This window comes from Podarcis pityusensis, assembly GCF_964106645.2.
Source record: "Podarcis pityusensis genome assembly, chromosome: 1".
NCBI lineage: Eukaryota > Metazoa > Chordata > Lepidosauria > Squamata > Lacertidae > Podarcis > Podarcis pityusensis.
In genome coordinates, this window is record NC_138028.1 from 68,185,562 (window position 1) to 68,211,461 (window position 25,900).

At 37.8% G+C, this 25,900-nt stretch overlaps 1 protein-coding gene across 3 annotated transcripts in view; it reads right to left on the minus strand.

Annotated features, from left to right (window-relative positions):
- Positions 1-687: 687 nt before the first annotated feature.
- Positions 688-25,900, minus strand: part of USP47 (ubiquitin specific peptidase 47) — a 52,524-nt gene continuing 27,311 nt past the window's right edge. For 2 of the 3 annotated variants that reach the window (XM_081013759.1, XM_081013761.1), the window contains 20 exons: positions 19,264-19,359; positions 19,009-19,161; positions 17,392-17,559; positions 15,640-15,771; positions 15,113-15,189; positions 14,666-14,721; positions 14,035-14,147; positions 12,556-12,660; positions 11,988-12,195; positions 11,627-11,742; positions 11,241-11,360; positions 10,151-10,931; positions 8,771-8,946; positions 7,698-7,778; positions 6,688-6,803; positions 6,054-6,172; positions 5,075-5,205; positions 3,524-3,571; positions 3,101-3,231; positions 688-2,157 (listed from right to left, as the gene is read on the minus strand). In XM_081013759.1, coding sequence (XP_080869885.1) covers positions 1,983-2,157; positions 3,101-3,231; positions 3,524-3,571; positions 5,075-5,205; positions 6,054-6,172; positions 6,688-6,803; positions 7,698-7,778; positions 8,771-8,946; positions 10,151-10,931; positions 11,241-11,360; positions 11,627-11,742; positions 11,988-12,195; positions 12,556-12,660; positions 14,035-14,147; positions 14,666-14,721; positions 15,113-15,189; positions 15,640-15,771; positions 17,392-17,559; positions 19,009-19,161; positions 19,264-19,359 — 3,102 coding nt within the window. In that variant the 3' untranslated portion in view covers positions 688-1,982. The remainder of the gene's footprint in view (positions 2,158-3,100; positions 3,232-3,523; positions 3,572-5,074; positions 5,206-6,053; positions 6,173-6,687; positions 6,804-7,697; positions 7,779-8,770; positions 8,947-10,150; positions 10,932-11,240; positions 11,361-11,626; positions 11,743-11,987; positions 12,196-12,555; positions 12,661-14,034; positions 14,148-14,665; positions 14,722-15,112; positions 15,190-15,639; positions 15,772-17,391; positions 17,560-19,008; positions 19,162-19,263; positions 19,360-25,900) is intronic. The other variant, XM_081013760.1, reaches the window with a different exon arrangement.

Here is a 25,900-nt window from a genome sequence, read left to right on the forward strand (position 1 = left end):
AAAATGCCAATTCAATATCTATGCAGAAACATCCAAAGTGTGTTAATTTCAAAGCAGGCATAGTCAGATAAGGGGAGTTTGCAAGAGACCATACTCTTTAAAAGCATCTGGCTGTGAGATGTAACATGTAATACTTAACTTCTGCAGTCATTTCCCCCACATAGAATGCACCTGCATGCCTGGCAATAGCAGTCTGTCCAGGCCATACCCATCCCTAATTGGCTGTAAGAAAGCTACCTTCTTGAACCAAGTCCTTGCTCTCCCCTCCCCTCACTCAACTATTTAAAGATCATATAACACTTAAATAGCAAGAGGAAGGTGGGTTTGAAATCTGATGCTCAAATTACTTGGAACATCATTTTGTTCCTTATTTGGTTCAGCCCTGCAGTCCAGCATCACCATTTTTAAAAAAGGTGATTGATCTGGCTCTTGCAGCACTCTGAATTGCAGCTTGAAACCCTTGTCTCAAAACTGCATGTTGAAAGCATAGGACTGACACCAAGCTGCATGTGACTTTCTTCCATAATCTGCTGCAGGGCCTTGATAATTTCTGCAGGCTGCATACTTTTAAGTAGACCTTTGGTTTGAAAGTTAAATCCAAAAAGAAAAACTTGGTATCATGAACACTAGATGAAATATTTTCTTCAGTCAAGTTATTTTCAGTATTAAAAGAAGTCCAGAGAAATGTTATTAAAATAACAGAATGAACAAATGTTTTATTGGCATGTTCATTGTTGTAAACAGCATCTGGCATGGAAAAGTTTACCAAAACCTTTTATTGATATAAATTAGATGGCATTTCTGAAAAAAAGGACAACCTTCTATAGAATTGTTTGTAATTGATCTTAAGAACATAGCAAAGCAAAATCTTACTTGTCTAAGCTTTGCAAATGAAATCATGTTTACTGCATCAATCTGCACCACTCCTGAACTACTGGATAATTTATACTGGGAGATGTCCAACTTTTTAAAAAGCTACATATAAAAACTATGATCAACTCCAAAGAAAAATAAAGTATGACTTGTAATGGTACTAGAAGATCCAAACCTGTAAGAGCTCAAAAACAAAAATGTACAAAAATAAGTAGCTGACCCAAAAACCCACCCCCAAAAACTCAGTAACAAGGGAAAATTACAAATCTAAGTACCCAGCATTTGCCAAACACAAAATGAATACAAATTTAAATAGGCAGCTATACTTTTAAATGTATACAGTGAATATTGATATGTGAAGAGAAATACCATAGTAAGCCGCTGAAATGTAGTTCTGCTAACTCAGGACAGAGTTGTATTTACACACTGAATGGAACAGTGAAGTCACCTGTTATTCATAACCTAAATAAAAATTGGTTACAACACTGCTCCAAAATGAAACACCATCTGCTGGTAATGGTAACTTCTGCTAAAAAATACATTTATTTATTCTTTTTACTTCAGAGATGTCCTGCTTTGTAGAAGAGAAATCTTAACAAGAGTCAGATAAAAATGTTAACTTTTGAGGGTTGGATTCTGCCAATTCCATCACATTTCCACTCTTGAGCTTTTCAAAAAGCCACTGTCACATTTACTTCAGAAATCTTCAATGAGGTAATGTGTGCATCAGTGAAACAAAACAGAAAAGAATTCATTCATGGCCTTTGCACAGCTTTTATTATCAAGCTATGAATATCCTGTTTGAGGCTAGTTTACTAGCTACTGCTATGTGCACATGGTCGATTTGCTCATTACCCCTCCCCGCCCCATTTTTTGTTTTGTTTTGTTTATTTGCACATCCCTTTTATCTTTACAGTACATTTGACTATAGTGCACAACATGATTCCAAATCAAACAGTGACCTGACTGGGCACTGAGCTTGATTGGGCTGCAGTTTTACCAATCAGTGCTGGTGTCTTTACACCTAATGTCCTGCCATAACGGCACTACACAGTAGTAGTGTACCTCTCACATGTAACAAAAAATTCCCCAGGGAAAATGCTGAAATATCAGTCTTGAGTCAAATCTTTATTTGGTGCTCCATCCAGATATATTTTTAATGCTTTTTCTTTACGGGGGGAGTAGGTCACACGGTGTCCAGTTTTCTGAAGTCTGCTGCTTTCTTTTTTCATTAACTCATTTCTCTGCTCTTCCGTCAATTCCACCACTTCTTCAGTTTTATCCCTTTTATATAAATACAACAATTTTAAATTCCATAATAATGCACTTTAAATAAATAGGGCTTGCTCATTTTTAATCTAAGGCATAGTCAATAGATTTTTTAAAAAAATTCTTAAAAAATTCTTTGCATAATGCACATCATGGTAGTAGATGCATGCTAGATAAAGACAATTTTCCCCTATGTGGTCCCCCTGAAGCAATAGTCCTATCCCAAATCCATAAGTAAGGGGTACTGCTAGGCTGGAGGCAAAATTAGGGAGTTTGAAAAGAGTATTGCATTTTCAAAATGAGGTGTCACCAATACTTCATCAACCCGAGACTCTGAAAGGATACGGTAAGCAATTTGAGAATCAACTTTGACATCTGCTCTGAATAGATATGCAGAACTCTGAAGTAAGAGCCAATGTTTGGACCAGATGCACTGTTGAATTGGTGAGGAGAAGACCTAGTTGTCAGTACTTTACTGGTGGTATGTGAACGGGCATAACTGCAAAGAGCTGCATACTCTGCCACTTGTGTCTTTTAGTTACCACAGTAGTTGCACATACAATACTTGAACAGTGGCAACGGTGCACAAAAAGTGTTTTAACACAATATCTCTACATAGTTGGAAGTCTGGTGGTGGACACAGCTGATCTGAGGACACCTGTATGGTGCCTAATGTGCTAGCTTCCCCACAGACAGCAACATCTGGAAAGCAGGGCTAAGAACACACTGAAGTTTAATTTAATCAGAGTTGGCAGGATCACCAGACTTGGGCAGGCTGGTTGCAAGGAGTGCCTATGCACAATCCACTGACCATTCCTGACTACTCTAAAATATTGCCCCACTGGGGGGGGGGGTTTGAGGGGGAGGGGGAGAATTTCAGCCTCAACTTTGTTATTGGTTTAGTACTAAACAATTATTATGTTTTTCAATGTATTTAAAAAACAACAGAAAGGCATACCTATAAAAAATCACTGCTCCATCATCACAGATGTAGAGAGGCCATACATTCAGTGTTGAAACCTTAGGATTCCAATCCAAATCCTGATGTATTTCTAAAATTGAGATCTCACATGGAAATGTTCCTCTGCCCTGGAAAGTACAAAGCACATTAGCAAAAAGAGCATCTATACACCAAGAAGATATATACTATACATGGGCAACTGCAGATACAGTAAGATCATCAGTGAAAGCGCTTATCATTCAGACCCCTGCTCACCATTTACTCTCCTCCCCACAACAGAGGATTTAGCATACTGTCCACTATGGTATGAGTACAGAGACGGTTGTGTCAAACAGCTAGTGCATAGGAATGGGCTTTCATGCACAGAGAAGTTAAAAAAAATACTGCAGGATTAAGAGAAAAATAAAATAAAATTCTCACCTTTGCAAACTCAATGTTTTCTAAAAGGATTCCACTTATTTCACTAAGCTGTAAAAAAAATTCAGTGCCAGATTTATTTTATGAAGAGATAAATATAAGATAAAGTAGCAGATTTGTTATCACAAATTGCATTTATGTTTTATGCACATTTAAAGTTCTACACAAAATGTTATTTAAAATATTTCTAAATGTTCATTGAATATAGTATACAATAAAATTACTTTTAAAATTAAATTACTCCACATACAAATACAATACAATATTCATTATGCAATTTATAAAAAGGCAACAAAATAATATAAAAACTAAAAAGAAGATTGAGGAAACATAACCCTTCATAAATGGCAGGGCTGAGAAAAATGTCTTAAGCATGTCTGCCACTGCAGAAAGAATTTTTTCCTTAGTACATACATACAAAACTCTGCCAAGGACTCAAGAGAAAGGCCCCAAACATCTTAAGCGTATAGGCAGGAAGGCTTGACAGGAGACATTTCAGACCCAAATTGTTTAGAGCTTTAAAATACTTGGACTTGGAAATGAACAGGCAGCAAGTACTGTACTAACAGAAGTTTCCTTGTCGTCTTCAAGGGCAGCCCCACATACAACCCATTACAGTAATCCAACTGAAGGGCTACCAAATCATGGATCACTGTGACCAAGCTATTTCCACAGGCTAGTTGAAGCCTCCAGCTAGCTGAATCTAGAAGAAGCTACTTCTTGCTACCAGGGACATCAGGGCTTCAAGTGTCAAGACTTGACATAACTATCGGCACAAAATCCTAGGAAGTGCAGCTTTTCACATATTGAATGCCATTTGTAAATACCGAACAAAACTCTGTTGGCAAACTGCAAGTATGAGCTTTACATGGATATGTGACCTTCTCAACCCCCATCAACATAACTAACCACCATCAGCATGTGTCTCGTCTGGATTAAGCCTCAGTTTGTGGAATGAGTTCCATGGTGGGGAAGAACAGAGGTCACCATCACATAGGATGGATATGCAAAGATGTATAGCTCCATAGTTAATTTCCCCTCCAGTTGGGGTTAATCAATTAACTATAGAAGGGGCAGGGAACTCAGAACTGGGGGCCAAATATGGCAATCCAGGCCTCTCTATTCAGCCCTTGGAACTTTTCCTAGGTCACATCCTTTCCCCCCAGTCCACATCCCTCGCTCATCCTGCTCTTCCAAGTGCTCTTTTCTGGCTACAATGTATCCTTAGACTTATCACTCTTGATTGTTTGAAATGAAACACAGCAAGTAGTGTGTGCATATAGAAACCTCTGACTTCTGTACGGCTGAAAGGTTTAGAGTCACATACATTTTTCTGCCCACCTTTGCCTCTGACCCCATCTACCACTGGCGTGCAATCCTCAGAAGTTGCTCATAAATAAATGCGACGACTCTTGAGTTGAAAAATGTGTTTTGGTGTCAATAGGAGAGGTAAAAAGAACAAAAGCTGCCCTGACCACAATTAGCAGGTAGGGTGTTGGATGACTCTTCCCGCCCCCCCCCCCCGGACCTCCATAGGACTGCTCTGTAATTTACCTTTTCTTTTAATTCATCAACACTGCTGCTCTCCAAAACTACTTCCTGAAATGGATCCAGCTTCATCTCTGATGGCCTCCACCTTCTTGACAGAACAGCAAGCTGTGACATAGATTTCATTTTTTCTGCTCCTGAAGAAGATTTGATAAACTTATTAGCTGAGATGGCAAAGTTAATGTGTTTAATTGGAGAAAAATCATTTATTAAGAATTGGAAATACAAGGACTTTCTGCATAGGAGAAAATGAACTTGCAATATCTGGATTTGAAGATTGAAAAAAAAAAAGGCTTATAGAAAATAGAATAATTAGATGTTAATAGCATACTATATTTAGCTGAAGAACAGAGAACCAGAAATATTTTTATCTTTTTTCATTTTCTCTTTTGTCTCCCCACCCCCTCTTTCCTTTCCATCTTTTTGCTTCTGTTCCTTTTTAGATTAGATTTTAAAACTATTTCTTTTATTCTGGTGTATTATAAAAAGAAACTTTGTACAGGGTATGAACTTCCGTATATCTTTGGATAAGTGTCACTAAAAATAGGCATTAATTTTTAAAACAAAATATTTGAGATAATGTAAAGACTTTGAGCAAGTAGTTCCACAGATACAGAATTAAATATGTAGTCTCAATAAAAACTATTTGCAGAACAGATATTCACAAATTCATTAAGGATACCCATGAATAACATTTATAGGTTTTAAATCTAGTTTCTAATTTGAACTTCTTTCCTGCATATGAATCTCTCAAAACTGATTATGCTAAGACATCTCACTCACAGAGTCAAGAAATTTAATACAGCTCCTGCTGTCCCTTTTGAATTACTATAATACATTAATACACATTGGTTGCACTTTGTCTCTCTAAAATGTGTTTTTAAAAAACCGATAATTTTCTGATAATATAGCTAGCTAATTCTGGTACAATTAAAAGGCTTCCAACAGTTTAAGCTAAATAGTTTTTACTGAGCAATCTTATTACCATCAAGTATTTCTAGGAAAACTTCCCAGTTACTTGAAATATTAATGTCTTCTTCATAAACATGATAATCCAGAAACACAGTTCCTGGATTTTTCCAGGTCTTCTTTCTCAGGCGAAATCTACAGGAAAAAGATTTGCAGAAATGTTAGCATATGTCCATAAACAAAACCATTATCAAGATTAAGGCCACAATATTTAATCTGAATAATGCCTTGTTTACATTAGGGAAAGGTCATGTGTTCTACTACAAGCATTTAGCCAATTTGAGCTAAGAGGGCTAATACAGCTTTTCAATATCCATATGGAATCCTTTGTTTTTTAAGATAATGTTTGAACTTGCAGAAATGGAGCAGTTTTTGTTCCATGAGAAACAATATAAAGTCTGATGCAAAGACAGATATTGTGTACTACATTGTGCTAAGTGTCCATGACAACACTGAACAAGCAAACTAGGTTTCCCATGTCACACTATATTTGCTCAAGATTTAATTTTAAAACACGTAATAAAAAAAAAGTAGCATTTCCCCATACTTTTTGCTTTAAATGGCAAAAATCAACGGTACCCCATTTTTTGTAAGCATCTTGAGTTCAGGCTTTGGGCACCTCACATAAACTTCACTGTAGTGTGATTTACCTGTCAATAGTCAGATCTAGTCCACACTGTTCCCTGAGCTGAGGAAGTAGCTCCTCTTTTGACTGCCGCACAGTCATTCCTTTAGCAAAAACAGAATCTAGAAGAAACTTGCAGGGCTGCGAAAACAAATGTAAAATTATTAAGCTTATTAGAGAAATCACTCTCTGACACACTCATAAAAGGTGAAGTTACAAAATACAGGGCTGCTGCCATAGCCTCCATAGCATTGAAAAAAATACCCCATGGTTTCCACACATGATCACCACCAATGTGACAAAGACTATTTAGGATTTCTGTTTATCAGGTATGCAGAACTCAGTAATAAAGCAATGCAATTTTTAAAAAGGTGGTTGTTATGTGTCATGTCCATTTAATGATTAAGGAAAATACATGTCACTGTCTTGTGTTGTACGAAGTCAACATCAATGGTTTAACCAATAATAGTTAGTAATGGGGAAACAACACTGGACTAGTTTATTTTATGTATTTCCTCATGCTCATATTCAACCATTCCTTCCATGGGTGCAGGGAGTAGCTAGGAAACAAATCTTGAGGGCTGGTTCATACAACACAGTAATCCAAGGCTCATATGGTTTTTTGTTCCCAGTTCAAGGATGAGCGGAGCAAAGAAGAGCAATTCAGCAGCATGCAATAGTAAGCCATGGTTTATGGTTCACCATGACATGTGAGCACAGTCAGAGGCTAATTAGAATGATAATGACACGTAATAGAAATGAATTACTTTTAAAGTGCTAAATCGCATGCAATAATGCATTCCACTGAATTTTTGCTTCTATAATCTGCACCTTCTCTGTGGCAACTAAGTGACAACAGATTCATGCCACAATTTATATGTTAAATGCACAACTTTTCCCAGAGACAATTTCTGTTTTTTGTCACACTGGCTCCCATAAAAAGATGATGCACATACTCAAATAATTAAACTGTAAATGGTCCAACTTTCAGATGATAAGCTAGCCCAAACACAAGTTTTTTCAAGCTTTACTTACCTCTGGATCATTTACCAAGAGCTGATAAACCTTGACTCTGTATTCACCTTTCTTCAATGCTCTCCCAAGCCGAATTGTTATCTTTTAAATTAGGGGTGGGAAAAATAGAAACAAGATTAGATGTTAGCTGTCTCTTATCATCAACATGGAATATAGTCAATACCAGGCGTGTCAAGTGGCGGGGGCTGTGAAGTCTTCAGCCCCCCAAAATTTTTCAAGAAAGGGCCTGGGCCTCCCCCAAAATCCTGTGGCCCGCCCGCTCCACCTCCTTGCTGATGTTGCACGGGCAAGAGGAGGCCAAGTGTGGAGCCCGGAGGCTGCACTTCGCTGGCTCCTCCCCACCTGATATTGTGGGGGGAGGAGGCCGAGTGCAGAATACAGCTCCGCACTCCCCATTCCCCACTCGGTGTGTGAGCACCAGTATCTCAGTGGCAGGACGCCTGTGCATCCTAGCTATTTTTTTTAAAATAATATTTATTATTTTCCAGAAAATTAAACACTAACCTGTGCATCCTAGCTAACCCACTAGGTGGGAGCAGGACACGTGAAGTGGAATGTGACGACACATCACACAATACATCCCCACAATGTGGGGGTCAAGTCGACGCCCTTAGGTCAATACAGCAAGAATCATATCCACCAGAAGGCCCACAGATTTTTGTTATTTTGATATTACAGGCATGAGGAAATGGTTGCACCGCAAAATTTAGAGTCTCAGATTTTAGGAGGCTGAAGGAAGGTGTGGCAAGAAGCTTTAAAAAGGGTGTTCAACAGACTCAAGTCAGGGATATTTTTTTAAATGTGGAATATACGATTTGGTTTAGATGACCCACCAAAGTCATCTAGCTACAACTAAGGTGAAGAGAAAATACAGTTTCAATTATGGAATATATATATATTTAACAAAGTTTCATAAATTACCCTAGTTGTAGAATGTGGTTTTTCCTATGTAGCTACTAAGTCCCTATATTGCAACACAGAGACAAATGCTTCACATGCAAAATATCTGAATAAACCCCATATTCTGGACCTTACTACATGTATTTCAGTATTTAACAGCATATTTTGCTAACCTTGTTGTCATCTGAGAAGGATGAAAGGGTCTCATTCAGCCGAACACTCTCAAACTCCTGATTGCTGGCATAAACTCGAAAGACCTTAAACTGAGAGGATGGAACGCCAACAAAAGGCTCCAAGTGTTGTTTGAAGGCAGAGAGCGTAATTCTTTTATCAACATGGATCAACAGCCCTAAAGCAAAAAAAAGGAAGAAAGAAAGAAAGAAAGAAAGAAACCCAATGAAATTCTTTGTGCATAATGTATACTTGCTAATATCTACTATGCTACTCCTGTAATGTAGCAGTGTCAAGTGAATCATCTTCAAGTGCTCTCCACTAAGTGCAGACTGTGAACCCCAGTTCAGCAACAAGTAGAATGGAATGGATGTTCATATCTGCTTTGCTAACCCTCCCCCATTCACTATCAGGAAACAAAAAACAAACGAAGCCTGACACTTTTCTTTTTGACAGAAGTAGATAAACTTTATAGGCATAGTTGCCCTTTCAAAATGAATCATGTTTGCCAAATTACAGGCACACAGGTCCAAGAGTTTGGGGAGGATGTCATCCCCTCCTCCCGAAAAGGAACAGTCTCTAACTTTCCCCCTTTTTTGTCACGCAGAAGAGGCATGGCATATTTGCAGCATTTCCTGTCAGCTACAGAATGGCACCTACCATTTTCACTCAAATGCAAATACTCTGCCAAAATATGAAGATTAGCCATGCAGGTTTCCAATAAAATCTTGGGCAGTAGAGAATTCTCCACACCTCATTCTCTTATGTTCTCCTAAGGGCAATATCCAGCAGTGTCAGTACAACAGATTTTCACTTGCACAGTGGGGCCTCCATATCCTGCAGCTCTCTGCAGACCTCCAAAATCTGCTCTAGAGGATTGAGGGACCAGACCAGGGGTAGGCAACTTAAGGCCCGGGGGCCGGATGCGGCCCAATTGCCTTCTAAATCTGGCCCATGGATGGTCTGGGAATCAGCATGTTTTTACACAAGTAGAATGTGTCCTTTTATTTAAAATGCATCTCTGGATTATTTGTGGGGCATAGGAATTCATTCATTTTTTTCCTTCAAAATATAGTCCGCCCCGCCCCCCCCCCAAGGTCTGAGGGACAGTGGACCGGCCCCCTGCTGAAAAAGTTTCCTGACCCCTGGACCAGATCCTCCAAATTAGCTACAGGGATGCAGCGGACTGTACAGTGTACAAGAGGAAAGCTCTGTCACATCTGGTGAGCCAAAATTGGATATCACTCTGAGTATCTAGGAGGATCTTTCTCCATTTTGTAAATACATGTGTGGGTAAATTTACAAATTTTGTTGAAAGGAGGCAAATGTAAAATAATAAAAAATGTACATTTCAAAACACATGTTTTGCCTTTCATACATACATTTTTGCCCCTCTCCCGAACCTTCTTCTGTAATGTAGGGCTCTGCTTTGAAATACATATATTGTGCTTCTCCCCTGCTCTTCCCACTTTCATCATATTCACTGTCAGTTCCAGAATCCTCTTCAGCTGTATCCCATGTTTCTTTTTTCCCTTCGTTGGCTTTCGATCTCCGGCTGCTTGTTATACTGTGTGAGTCAAGTCCATTGGCCAAGGGTATAGCAGCGCTGTCTACATTGCACAATGTGTCACTACTGTGACTGGAACTAAGAATATCACTGTCCACCGAACTTGTACTCCTGTCATTATTCACATCAGAATCTGATCGCTCCTCTGACTGGAAATTATCTGGATCAGAAACCTGTATTTGGTTTTCAAGTTCTCGGTTTTCTGCTGATACTGATGAGTCTACCTCATTTGAAGGAGATTCAATGTTTTCAAAGTCACTTGCCTCTGTGCTCTTGCTACTGTCTCCATTATCCCCTTCTTGCTGCTGTTGCTGTAGAGATAAGGTTTTAAGTTTTTCAGTGCTTTCTTCTAGGATAGCTTCTACTGATTTCATATTACCTAGAGGTCCTTTCACTCTTTCACATATTTCATCTAGATTTCCAGAGTCTCCACTGGCTTTCTGTAAAACTGTCCACCTGAACTGTGATCCAGGAGATTGTTCTGGTAATGAAACGTACAGTCTGATTGTATTTGCATGCCGATCTAGGAGTTTCCATAACTGTGAATCTGTAAATGCCAGTTGTCGATCCTGAGACTCTGAACTTTCAATAAATACCTAAAATAAAGAGATGAAATGAAGAAGAAAAAATCTGTTTCATAAGGAATTTATGTATAGAGCACTCAGATATGGAAATACAAAAAGGATGCATCTGTCAATTAAGTTATTCTTACAGGACAAGTCTATGGTCTTAGCCAATACTGCTGAAATCTAGACAATGGTTATTCTTTGGAAGCCACCCCATCTCATTTTGTTTTCATATGCCATTTGAGATATAGGTTTTTTAAAAACATGTTGACATACAGTGGGTTTAAGAAACAACATTAGCACTTCCCAAGACAAAACTAATTTAACATAAAATCTTACTTTATTGCTCCTAAAAAAGCCTTCAGCTTTAAGTGTTTTGTTAGCCACACCGAGGAGACGCAAATCATTGTAGCAACGTTCCAGCACAACCCTCATTGTTTCAGCTGGCAAATGTACAGTCTAAGGAGGACAAAAGAAATAAGATACTGTTAATCATTTTTTGCAAGCTGACTATAAAAAGATAATCTGCATATAATTTCTTTTCAGGGTACATTTTATACAATATAGATATTGCTATATCTTTGTTGTTGTTGTTGTTGTTTAGTCATTTAGTCGTGTCCTACTCTTTGTGACCCCATGGACCAAAGCACGCTATATCTTTATAAAACACAAATGCCATGCAAGAGTGAACTTTGCAATAACACAAGATGATGCAATTGATTTACCTTTGAAATGAGATGCTTAAATTCCGTAACTGTCTGGTTCAAATAAGCACGGACACTAATTGGAGGAACCACAGTTTCTTGCTTTAGGTCAACAACATGAACTTTTACCATGACTTCTATCAAAATAAGAAAATAAATTATCACACATGAAGACACATTACATGAAAAGAAGAAAAGTCATCATTTCAACAGCTGCAGCCATTTAGTAGATAAATTAATATCTCTTCAGAGAAAGCACACAGCATAATTGTATAAAATGATTTCAGAAGACTGATTCAAAGATCCCTCAGTTTAGCTGAATTAAGCATGTTTATTGAAGGAATTAAAGATAAACAGGGAATCTTTAAGAAATATTACTTACCACCAGGTTTGTAACACTGGAAAGCTTGGTCAGGTCGCCTTGTTTCCAGGAGTAGATCAAACATGTATGTTGATTTAACACCTCCAAGCAAGATTCCCATTGGAGTGTCCTCTTCTCCTTCATATGATCGCTCCAAATAGTCGTGGAACTCATCATATTTAACAAGACGACAGCAATCCAGGGGAACCGCTTCTTCTAAATCCATTATCTAAATGCAAAGATGAAGAATAATTCCTTGAAATTCTGCTTGCTAATTCTGAACAAGCATTCAGTCAAAACTGGAGTAAAAGGGAACTATTATTTCAAGTTTTACAATTTGATCAACTGGTTCTAGCCACCTTGAGTTTAAGAAAATATGAAAAATAAATATAACGTTAAGAGGTGTTTGCATGCTCGGTCTAGACATGTCAAGATTCCCCTCAGCCCTACTAAAAAGTGGACCAGGAAAATTCTACTTTCAGTATTGTTACTATGTAATAAAGACTAAGCTAATTAGTTAAGGTTTACCATGAATACATGGATTTATACCCAGTGTATAAATTACAATCTGAAATACATTATACTGCACCTTATAGGCTATCTCGACAGCTTCCTTCAGAGTCTTGTCCTTGTGAACTTCTAGTTTATTCTCCATCATTATTTGTTTCACAGGATGCAAACAGAACAATTTTATCTGTATAGTCATAAACAAAAGGATCAAGTCAAATAGAATTGAATACATTTGATAGGTATGATCTATGAAATTATAAAAATGCAGTGGTAGTATCTAGCAATGTTTAGAGAAATATGCTCTATGCACAACCATTTTGAGCAGAAGGTGGGTTCACAAAGGGAAGATGGGGGGAGTTGAAGAAAAGCATGCAGGCATATAGCTTGTTCTTAGCCTTATAAAACTACAGGTTACTAGAACTCTTAACTGGGCAATTGTCAGACAAGGCAATTAATGAAAATTTAGACCTACTGTACTTGGGCAAACTAGGTCCCTAGAAATCTATAGTGTAACAGTAATTTGTTAGCACAGCGTCAAGTGAGAACATGCAGACAATTCAGGTATCAATGACCTCTGATGTAACTGATCTGCATATATTACACCTCTTTTGTGGAGACAAATACTACAGGATACAGAAAGTCATCTCTTCACATTAAAAGGGAACTTCTGGTTAGAGTTAAAAACTCCCGTAACAGTGCGTGTTTCTTGCAAACTGAAGAGATGCATTTATTCACACTCATGAATTCTGTAATATTTTCATGCAAATAAAAAAAAAATACTCGTTTTGGCTCTACAAAAGAATTTCTGTGAAACTACTGGAATTTGTAGATTAATTTATTTTTCTTTAATGAAAAAACACTGCTTAGTTAGAAACATGCATTCAATTTCAATGGGAATTGAAGTGAAAAAGCAGAGGAAAAAAGCACCAAGAATCTAGATCATAACCTTTTGACAACAGAGTAAATAATAGCTCAAACATCCCCACAAAACCCAACTTCAAAATATTGTAAAAGTACGATATATTTGGATTAGCACTAAATCCTTGCTATTTTCAACAAATGGCTGCCTATTTGCTGCAAATTTAGCTTTTCTTTGCTTGCCTTCTGCCTTAAATCTCATAAAATGAGTTAACAAGGCTATTGAGAGACAAATGCACACATTTCTTTCTCTCCATTAACAGTTCGTATTGTTGCTGATCTCCATTTTTCCAAAGAAAATTATTGCTGCCTATCAACTATATGATACCTATTTTATATTGTAAACTGCCCTGTGATTCTCAGATGAAGGGCGGTATAGAAATTTAATTAATACATAAATAATACTTAATATTGCTCTATAACTTAATCATCTTTATAGTTTAAAAGAAGAAAATCACAGGAGCTGATGGGAGTAGCAGCCCAACAACATCTGGAGAGCCCTAGGTTGGTGATGGCTGTCTTAATTTGGGATTGAGTCTTGACTGATTTCCGGGGGGGGGGGGGTGTCAATGCACAATCCTACCACAAATTCTATTGTGAAAGCACAAATTCTATTGAGATGAAACATGTCAGAACAAACCTTGCAAGTATTGCGCTCTATTTCACGTTGTCTCTTTTCTTGTTCCTCCAACTCCTTTTCTTTTTCTACGAGTCTTTTAATGTGCTCTGGATATTCAGTCACTTCTAGGAACTCTAACAATGCAAATAGCCAAAAGTTCAAATGAGCTACTCTTTCAGAACATTCAGTACTTTGCTTATTCTTCATCTAAAATAGAGATCAAACCACCTTACATAACTGCTTGCAGGCAGCCTATCATATAAACAGTACTGACACATATCCCATTAGCCTTAGCAGCAGAGCTGCATCATGCGCCTTCAAGACCATCTCAAGGCCAACAGCAGAAACACCATACCTTTAAATTCACTATGTAATTTTATCTGTTGTACTGTTTTAACATTTTACCACAACATGCCCTGACTTGCATTTTAAAAGTATTTGTGTAAGTGGAGACACGCGTTTTGTGAAGTTTTTGTTTTGTGTTATTTAAAAAGTATTTATCTTGACATACAACATTTAGGAAACTTAGTAAACAAAAAAAGGAGAGGGTGTGAATTAATTTTTATTTTAAAAGGGACAGTTGTCTTTACTCATTTCTGCAGTTTTATTTGTTGTGAAATATGAAACTATATTTATGAAAACCACCACTTACTTGCATTCCTCGTTGTATCCTTCAGTCTATATATAAGCATGTATGCGTTTGTAGAGCTGTTGGGAAAATTTCAGTGTCAGTATCTATTGTGGATGTGGGGAAAAACCACACCTGCACACAATATCTAAACTAAATGTGTACAAACATATCTAAGTCTTAAAAACACAAACACTTTTTACAATTAGCATAGACGAGCTCAAGACCTAGCAATAAAAACCCCCAGCTCTTTGATTAGGCTAGAGACTACCTAGGGGTGAAATCAAAGTATTTTGAGGGAGGAGAGATGAAGATTTGTGTCTCCTCCCTCAAAATACTTTGATTTCACCCCTAGGTAGTCAACAGAACATACTGAGAAACCTTTTATCCATAACTCTGGATATAATTATATTAATTCAGAAAATTCAGTTGTACTATACAAGTTTTATAGTTTATTTAAACTTTCCTAACCTTGCAAAAGCACTGGAATAATATCCTCTGCTTCCAGATGTTCCGCCATAAGTTTTCTTAATGTCTTCATGAGTTATCTAGGGGAAAAGATGGCACATAATTTTCCTTATTAATTACTTCATCAGCTACAGTAACATATCTAAGCTGCAATATTAATTATGGGCTACACTACAGGGCTGATATAAGCTATTCTCTCCACTTTAGCCCAACCCCCATCTAATGTCTCTAGGCAAATGCTGCAATGTTGTGGCAAGTCCGCACAGACCCTAACCTGCAGCATGTGGAATAAACTGCACTACAGGACTATCTTAAGGCAGTCTGCCACAGTCCTTTCCAACCTGCAATATAGAGAATTAACTGCATTTCCTTTGGAATTTGAACGGTTTTTTGAACTGCAGTCTTCATGATTCCCTACCCCAAGCCTGTCAATATGTCCCCACTAGCTTACGGGTGGTGCCATTATACTTACATGTGAGCAGGCACTATGTCTCAGAGACTGGAAACCGAATATAAGACAATTAACCTACCTTGCTAACATGTTGATCATTGAAGCTGTACCACTGATCATCAGTGAACGATTTTATGCATGCATAGTAATGGCCTCCAGCTGCACTTCCCGAATGGACCATGACAGAAAACAGTTCATATAATAATGAATTCTGTGAGAAGGTAGAAACAAACATATTGTTCAAAAAAAGGCTACAATTAATTTTTTTGCAGGATTATATAAAATTAAAATTTAAGATTTGTTCAAGTTTGATAGTATCTTTCTTGATTAAAGCAACCATGCACTAAAAGGTTAGTACTAATACTTCAAATTTATTCCTTAGTAGCTACCACACTATTAAGTAACTCCTTTCAATGTTTAACCAACATCTATGAGTATCTAACAGAATACTTCTGGAACAGCACATTTCAAAAAATTGTAGAAAATTTTCAGATTATGACCCTGTCCTCTAACATAGTTATAATACCATCTAAAAACATTTTAACCATTTCTCTTCCTTCACCAATTTATTAGTATAGTAAACAGCATTCAATTGTGGTACTGACGCTGAAGACAGCTTATGAACCATTTCTAATATTTCACACACATTATTCCAGCCAGTTGTATACCAAGTTTTCTGGACAGCAGCTAGCTTTTATATTGATTTAGGCAGTGGCGGAGCTTCATGCTCCGGCACCGGGGGGCAGAGAGCAGGCGGGGGTGGGGCTGGTGCGCATCCTAGGGGCGTGGCGCCCAGTGCGGGCGGGGGCTCTGCTGTGATGACACCCCAATGGGATCGCACTGCTGGGAGCAGTGCACTCCCCTTCCTCTGCCAGTGGATGTAGGGAAGCAGCCCCATCCTCATAGCAAACTGGTAACCTTTAGCCAATACTGCTGTTCCTCCTCCTTGCACTCACTATATGAAACAACTAATGGTCACATCTGAGGGAAGGAATTTTCCTAGATTGGGTAATGACTTTGCTATCTCCACATTATGTATATCATGTTTTTATGTAGATATCATGAAGATTAGTGCTGTCTTCTGATCCAAACACTACAATTTTGACTTGACCATACATTTTATTCTACAAACATTAGGCAGTCATGAAGCCGTAGTCATGTTTTCCTTCAGCATTTTCAACATCTGACAGGTCAGTTTTACACTGTAAGCTTGCAAAGGGATTTGGCATCAAATATCAAGTTTCAATCGAAGGAAGTAATAGTCCCGCTCTATTCTGCCTCGGTCAGACCACACTAGGAGTACTGTGTACTGGGCACAATTTAAGAAAGATATTGACAAGCTGGAATGTGTGCAGATGAGGGCGACCAAGATAATCAAGGGACTGGAAACCAAGACTTATGAGGAAAAGTTGAGGGAATTGGGTATGTTTAACCTGCTAAAGAGGAGATTGAGAGGAGATATGATAGCAATCTTCAAATATCTAAAGGCTGTCACGCGGAGGGTGAAGCTCCTCTTCCAGAGGCTGGGACCCAAACCAATGGATTCAAGTGACAATAAAGGAGATTCCCACTAAACATCAGAAGAACTTTCCGACAGTAAGAGCTGTTTAACAGTGGAAGAGACTCTCATGGGAGGTGGTAGCCTCTTCTTTCTTGGAGGTTTTTAATCAGAGTTTGGATGATCTAGTCAAGATTCCTCTACAACTCTAAATTCTGGAATATGTATTATTCATGGATAGCATAACAGAACTCTCTCAATAAGGCATACATTTTAAAAACATGATCAGTTATTGGGTGGAGCAAATCACACATAGCCACTTTTACAAGGTACCTTTTCACTGGCAGCTTTTGAAATCCTTTCAGCAGCACTATTGCTTTCCAGACATATTCCTTCATCAACCCCATCATCATTTGAAAAATCATTGCTCATCTGATCACTATGACAACTCCCTTCATTCTCTGCGCCACTGTCAGTGCAGCTTTCTGTTTGAGGAGACTTCTTAAAAATAAGTAACCAGAAGCAGTTTAGAAAATATTAAGGACCTATACATCTGATGAACTTTGTATGTAATGCTTGTGCTGTACTCTTGAATACTACAAAAACATTTGACACATTCCTTAAGATTTCTTATGCTTCAACATAAAGAGTTCCATAGACCCAATCTAGTTCAAAGTACTAGGATTCAAAGTTCAAAGTATAAATGCAGATTCCCAATGACTCAAGAGCCCCCAAATATGCATGAACAGAGGCAGGGGAAATAGGTTTGAGTGCATTGTACTACCTGCATACATGATCATGTGTACATGTAGGGGCAAGGGAAAATAGGGCATTATAGATGCTCATGGGAACCCTTTGCACATGGTTTTATTGTTTGTTCACTGACCACTGAACTGTTCAATTGTAACATAAAAGTTTAAAATAAGCTGTGGTCACACCTTAAGGAACAAATTTATCGTGGCATAAGCTTTCGCAGAATTGTGTCATAATAAATTTGTTAGCTGCTAAGATGTCGCTACACTTCATTGATTTTTCTACCCCCTTGGATAAAGACACAAGACAAGACAATAATAGCCTTTTGCACAGGAGTCAGCAGAAGGCAGATCAACTCTGACTCTGTACTCTACAGCAGACTGGGAAGGGTTTCTAGTTGTTTTACAAGAGTAACAGTAACAGCTAAAAGGCTGCCCCCTTAAAAAAAAATCCCTGCTGAAATGAAGAAATCTGGATTTTTGGCATGAAAGATTGATGAGCTGAAGTCTGATATTCAGGCCAGGAATTTTATTCTGTATGTGCTCAGGGTTCCTCTGTTCCTTTATTCAAACTATATTCCTACATCCATGGACCACTATTTCGCGTCTAGATCCTGTTGGTGGACCTCAAGGTAAAGCACAAAGCAGATTTAACTTCAGACAGCTCACCTCACTGGTTACAGCCAGTGGTGTCTCTTTGTAATCTAAGAGCTTCTGAGCCAGCGGAGGTAGCTTCTAGCAGAAGTGGGGGGGGGGGGGGAGCATTTTCTGCCATTTCCCCCTCCATCTTGCAGCCCCTCTGAGAATAATCTCCAGAGGGCTGGGAGAATCTTCCAGAACAAGAAGGTATTTGTGGGGGGGCGGGCAGGGCAGGGTGGCAAATATCACTCTTCCACCAGTGAATCTCTTTGATGGACTAAACATGCAAGAAGTACCAACTTGGTTCCATAGTCAGGCCTAGATATATATGTTTAATGGGTGTTTTCATCTGGGATTGAAAATTTTAAAAACCAGGTATCACAGCAACAAGCCAGTGTTTAATGTTTAGCAAGAATTTCAAAAAGGGGAAAATGATATGTTTAGGGCTTGACACTGGGAATGGATTTCAAAATGATTTTTGTTTGATACTCAGGCCAACAAAACTACATTTGAAAGATAAAGATAATTCTTAAAACACAACCAGCATGCAGCTTGTTACCTCATCTTCAATGTCGATAAATGAACCCATGTCTAGCTCTTCTGGAAATGTCATACGGTCATTAAGTTTTATCCTGTGCATAGTGGTGTAATCAAAGTCAAATCTCTTTAGCTGCAAGGTCAGCAGATAGGGAAAATGCAAAAATCGCAAGCCCTGAAAAACGTAAGGCAAAAAAAAGAAAGATATAAAGGCAATGATAAATATCAAGGATATATATCCAGTTAGTCCAGAGTTCTGTCAAAAGACATTTATTACCTTCCTTGCATCGCATTTCTTCTTGCACCGTTCACAGAAGTACTGATTGGGGCCATCAAGGATCTCAGGCTGAATGAAAGCATGTAAAGCTTCCTCCTAATCAAGTGGGGAGGAAAAGATAAGCAGCTGCTGAGACAGATAATATGGAACTGTGCAACAAGCAAAAGTTCATTTAACAGGTGATTTAATATTTTAAAATAATCTCCATAAACAAATTAAAAAAGCAGCTACTGGGTTAGGGAGGAAAAAACTCAAGGGTAAACAACTTTTGCATTCTACCTTAGGTAAGCAGTCAAATCATGATCAATAACACATCACATTTTATTAACAAATTGATGGTTCCATCAGAATTAAGTTTTGTGAACAATCCAAGTCTGTTATCTTGCACATCACATTAAGCCACAGTGGCACAGTTTCATGGCCTTACCCCCCTGGTTTAAAGATGGCCTTGATCTTTCAGGAACAAGTGCAAAATTAAGCAGAGGACATATTTTAATTTAATTCTGTTCTGTCATTTCTTAAAGGTATTGTCATATTAATCTGAAATCTTAAGATTTCAGCTCTGCACATAGCTAGGTGTATATTAAGTCCCATTAAACAGAATATGTATATTTCAGTGTATCAACTGCCAACAGCCTAACTTTATATCATTGTATGGCTATATGAGAGAGGTGGCTTATGCTTGCAATTTTTCCAACACAGATTAAAAAGCTCCCTATATGGAAAAATGTGTGTGAACTGTCAGGTATGAAAGCAGAATAAGAAATTCATTTTTCTGGTAAGCCTAAAGCCACAGAGGCAGCTACCCAATGGAGTAGAATTTACTGAATTAATCTGTAGAACAGTGCTTTTTTTTCAGGGGTACTGAAGGGTACGCAGTACGAGCACCTCTTTTTTGTTGTTAAAAGTGTGGCACTTATTGTAACAACTTCACGGTGAGTACCTGCACCTCTTTTTCTAGAAAAAACGCACTGCCATATACCATATCAAAAGAGAATATAACCTACATTTAAATTCTGCATAAAAGCAAAATATATCGAAACCCCAAATAATACAGAATGTTTAAATTGTTACTAAAACAAAAAATTGAAAATAGGGGGAGATAGATTTCGCAGTTCTAAGGACATAAAATCATTCTATCAGTTGTCTGAAATGGATTCCAAATCCCTTTCCCTGAGGCTGGAGGCTTTTGTCACAAAGGAGGCTACTTTTCATGTCACATAGATTAATCCCTTGTAGTAAACTTTTTTTTTATTATTCTCTAATATTTCATGTTCCTTAGTAAAGGTTCTAGTATCGGAATAAAGCTGATATTCAAGAATATAGTGAAGTAAATCCTCTGGCGCTGCTGCCCCAAGATGCATAATCAATTTTGGGCCAGTGTGCTGAAAAAGACTCTCCAGTTGAACAATTTATTCCATCTGCTCAAATGGAGTCAGGTACAACTTTCTCGTTTCAAAAAAACTTCAGATTTATTACAGGTTTCCCATTCTGCATGAACCACTGTTTTGGCAACATTTTGTCCCTGATAGTTTTGCAGTGTATCTACTATGGGTGTGATTAGATCATTCAATAAATCCTTATAAAAAGGTGCCACTGTTAATGGTAAATAAATGCAACAAGTCATTGCTCAGCTTGGCTCGTTCCAGCTAGTTGGTACCCTATATCTGTGACTCATTAAGAAACAGAGTGTGGACTTATCTGAGGATATGGAATGCTTAGATGTAGGCAACAGTGAAGCATGCCTCAGTACTTGACTCTTGGGTCTTGGTACCTGAAGAAATGCCTACTCCCACATACCATTGTATTTCATATGCTTTGTAGTTTTTTAATTGTTGTAAGTCACTCCAAGTAATAAAAATGTATAAATTTGACTATACATTAATGACCTCCTCCAAGGGCCTCTCCACAGTTTGAGGTAAGGCAAGTGGCAGCAAGGGACAGAGCATTTCCAGTTGCAGTGTCCTGTCCCTGGAGGTCCAGGAAAACTTCCTGGTGCCAAAAAGATGGCACTGCATTTTTTGCCAGTAGTCAAAGGCCTTTTTATTCTCCTGTGCTTTTAGTATGTTTTCACAAGGATTTTATTCTTTCAGTGGTTTGATTATATCTTTGTATTAGTAGGTTTATCACTATACACACACCACTCAGAAAATGACAGCTGAAGGGTGGTATAGAAATCCCTTCATAAAATAAGGTAATGTTTCTGGTCTGAGACATGTGTGACTACCTCACAAATGGTGCATGCACAATAGGTATGTTTTGAACATATCAACTGGAAGTCCTTAGCATAGGAAATTAAGAGAGATTCTTATTTTTTCTCAGTGCATTATTCTCCATTTCTCTCTTCTTCCCAATACTATGAATAATATTTGGGGGGGGGCGAATTATGAGTTGTCAAAAATGCTGAGCATATGACCTGTTAGTTTCTATTTATGCCAGCTGAGTCTTTTATTCAAAAGTAACTAAAAATATTGAGACACAGAGCTTGAAAGCTGACAGAAGACTGGGCTCATGAATTCTAGAGGCACCTTCACTGGTGAAGGTAAAATCAGAAACACCATTTGTTATGTTGTAAAATGAGTAATTTAAAGGCAGATAAGGACATTTTTAAAAGTTCTGAAAGTCACTTTCTCTCATGATCAACAGCTGTCCCCTGATTTCTAAATAAATAATAGGGGGCTTAATGGGAGAGAAAACTCACCAATTGCAAAATGGCTGGTACACAGCTTATAAGATTACTATCTAAAGCATGTTGTTTGATGGATCCCACTTTGGGAGGAGATCAAGGATATGGGAAGGTCTTCAAAAAGCCTCCAATTCATCCCTTCTCCCTCCATTTCTGAGAGCTCAGAGAAGCACTAAGAACAAACAGAACAAAGGTTTTACAGCCCCAGCTTTTCCACATGAACAAAAATTCTGTCATTGTTGATAGAGAATAACTCTTTAGAAAGGGACTGTTCTTCAAACCATAATGGGGAAGGGTAGGGGGAACTACTCTACTTGGCTCCTCTGCCGTTGGTTTTGTTTGTTTGTTTGTTTGTTTTTTTGTTTGAAAAATTGTACCTAAATATTGCAGAGTACAAGGAAGTATTTTTTTAATCTGTTATAAGCGACAATCTATGCATCAGAAGGCAATTACTATGAAGTGGATTACAGATGTTGCAGTTTTGACTCTATAAAATATAAATCAATCTGAAGCAAGCATGCGTATCACCTGTACAAAATATAGATTTTTAGACTACAACTATGACCTGCTAATAAGGCCATTCAGGGAACAATTGCTGACTAGAATGCTTAAGTAATCTGCACCAAAACGGCTGAGGTATTTTTTTCCAGCAACATTTTATTATGCGGGAAGCAATTAGTCAGATATAGAAATATGCAGTACAACAGAATGTGTTACATCTTTTTCATTAAAAAAAAATGGCATGTGAATGATTGACAAAGTGGTTATGTAAAATTTATGTAGACTGTGTGATGTGCAAGTCAACAAGGAACCATACTATTATATAGATCCATATCTATAGATATAGATATATATACAGATATAAACAAAAACAAGTGATGCTCCTATGGATCTTCAAAACTTGAATGAAAAAAACTCATGAATGGTAATGCATTATTTAATGACTTTAGTGCTTACCAAAGAGGAAGTGATGCTCAAAGTAATTTTAATGGGATTTTTACAGATCAGTTTTTAAAAAATATGTGTTATATTTGACTGCTGTGTATTTTACTTCTTCCTACAATTTTCTATAATTTGTATAATTACAGGAGGTTGGATTTGATAATCCTCAGGGTCCCTTTCCAACTCTACAGTTCTGTGATTCTATGATGCTTCTGCCTTATATGAATGAAACTGAAAAGTATTTTATAAATACTATTTCTACCAAAATGCCTCTATTAACTAGCATAAGTTGGTTTTCAATGTGGTTCTGACTCAAGGAAAGTCAAGAAGAAATTATAGAAAAGTCAAACCATTTAAAATTTATTCTAGTAGTTAGATCCCATGTCATGGTTGGCCTCCAAAGGCTCCTTTCAAAGCAAGCTAGCTTTGGGGCCAAGAAAATATTGATCAATAACATCATCCACTGAATAATTCACAGCAAAGTGTGTCTGTGACTGCATCCTTCCCTTCCCAGTGTTCCCCTAAATTTGCTTTAGAGTCTTGGTGGTGGTGGTGGGGCTTTCAGAGCAGACCTTGAACTGCATGGGTAGAAGAGAGAGGTGATGTCCCATTGCAGAACCTAATGTGACATTAGATCACCCAAAGTACTTAATTTCTCATATCACTATCAAGGACAAGGAGATAGATTAATATTCGCAGGAAAAGCCAGAAGCTGTCTAGTCAAGGCTATTACTGTTGAATTAAATAGGATTTACTTCTAGGTTAGTGGGATAATATAATGTCCTAGATGTTTGATCTGGAGTTTGCTCCCGCTGGTGACAGAACTCAAGGTTTTATTCAATATGCTACTGATGGCAGAAAAAAGGGGGAAGAGAAATGTAACAAATTTCCCCTTCCTCCTGCAGTCACCTTTCATACTAACTGAGGGTCCCCAACCCTGCTATTCAGGGCGAAATCAACAAAAACCACCTACTCACCCATTTTGCCTGTGGAATTCCTTAGTTGGATAAGAAGCCTTCCAAGAATAGAAGGAACTTTACTGTTCATGGGAGGCAACATCCAACCCTATGTTCACTACACTTCAGCTGCACTGAAATAAAAGGGACCACACACAACTAACAGGCTGCAGCTCAATATCCACTTACAGGAGAATAATGCCTGGGAAGTGGGCTTGCTTATGAGTAGAAATGTCTAGGATTGCACTGTTTTATCTGCATCCACTGACTTTCCACTTTCATGGAAGTTTCATTACTGCCAATATCTGCTTGTGTAAGATTACCAATACTTCTTTAAGTTTACCACTTTGAACTGTTGTGTTTCCTAACAATTTTGTTTTCTTGCAAACACATAGGCAAAACAGCCTAACTTTTCTATAGAAATGTTTCCAGGTGCTTGTAACAAAATTCTGATTACTATTAATTTGCCATGTGAAGAATTAGAACACATCAGCCTTACTATAGTTACTGCCCTTAAAAACTCATACAGCCCCCCCCCCAAACAGTAAGACAATTCACGTTTAAGGAATGACAACCAACTGTAGGATGGAGTAGGAGCAACAGACAGCCAATCCAGTCACTGAGTTAAATTCAAAGGATTCTTTAAATTTAAAGGATGATGGTTTCCTTTTGTAAAATTTAAGTTGCTAACAAAATTAGTTCTCTTTCAAAGATTACATATATCAATCTATCGGAAAAGTAGGGTAGATTCAGAAGTAGGGTGGAATGCATACTAGAGGCTAGAGGCTAGTATGAGGTGCTGTGCCCAAAATATGGCATCTTAGTTTAGTTCTGGCTTGGTGGTGGTGCAGCCTACCAGCTACAAATAGTGGTCCACTGGGAACTGTTTTTGCTGGGCACTTGGCACAACACCCCCCCCCCCGGGTGATTTTCAATTGTCTAGAAAGTCACAAAGTATGACTGGTGAGCTTCTATCACCTTGCTGGTCTACAGTTTATGTAGAGCTGGCACAATGACATTTGTACTGAAGCAGTTTATAAGTAGTCTCATTTGCATCTTTCTTCTATAGTACCCAAAGTGGTGTGTGTAAGGTTTCTAGTCAGTCTCCCATCTGACCACACACAAACCTGCTCAGCTTCAGCATGATTGATGTGCCTTCAAGACAATGGCCTATTTTAATCTTAAACCACCACTTCATCTTGGGAAATATGTTTTTGAAGAAGTCCTTTGGAAAGCTTGATTTGGACAAGGTCAAAATAGAACCTAGACTGTTCAGTAATGCCTACACAATGCCACTACCCTGAAGCTAAGGAAGATGATTCTTTAGTATTTTTCATCCTAAACCCTTTTCTGATGTGTAAAGCTGTAAGCTGTACTTAATCTTAAAACTAGATGGGATTGCAATATACTACAAGTCTGTACAATATTAATCCAAATGCAAGAGTTCCATAACACAATTCTTAAATATGTTCTCCTCTATAAACAATCAGTAGCAGCACAAACTTCCCCTTTTAGCATTTTCTTCAGATTTGTATTGGAACCTGCAAATCATTAGCTTAACCAACAGCAAATTACTGATTGTTTCATAAGGTTTGAGCAATTAATTTTTTAAAACTGCTCTTCTACATGGCCTTATATGGAATACAACAAAGCTCTTGTTGTTTCTTCAAACTCTGAAGCTTTACTATAATGCAAAAGAAAACAAAATGGGAGATCAGAATAGTAAACTAAACTATTTCTTCAAGTTACAAACAGACATGGCAATTAAAGGTTGAAGCCCCAATAGCTGCCAGTTAAGAAATTTAATCTCTATTTTGATTTGCAGAGTCAGGAATAAACAGTTGGACATATCTTAAGCTTGTAATTTCTCTCAAAAATCCCATTTACCATAATGTTATTAGAAATTTCAAGTATAAATCCTTTGTAGTGTATAATGGCAACCACTGACAAGACAGACCTTTTCTTTTTGCCAGGAATTGACATGTTTTCTGTTACTTTTATTAAAAAAATGAGAGATCACTTACCTCTTGGCTAGAGCTCTTTGAAGGTAGTA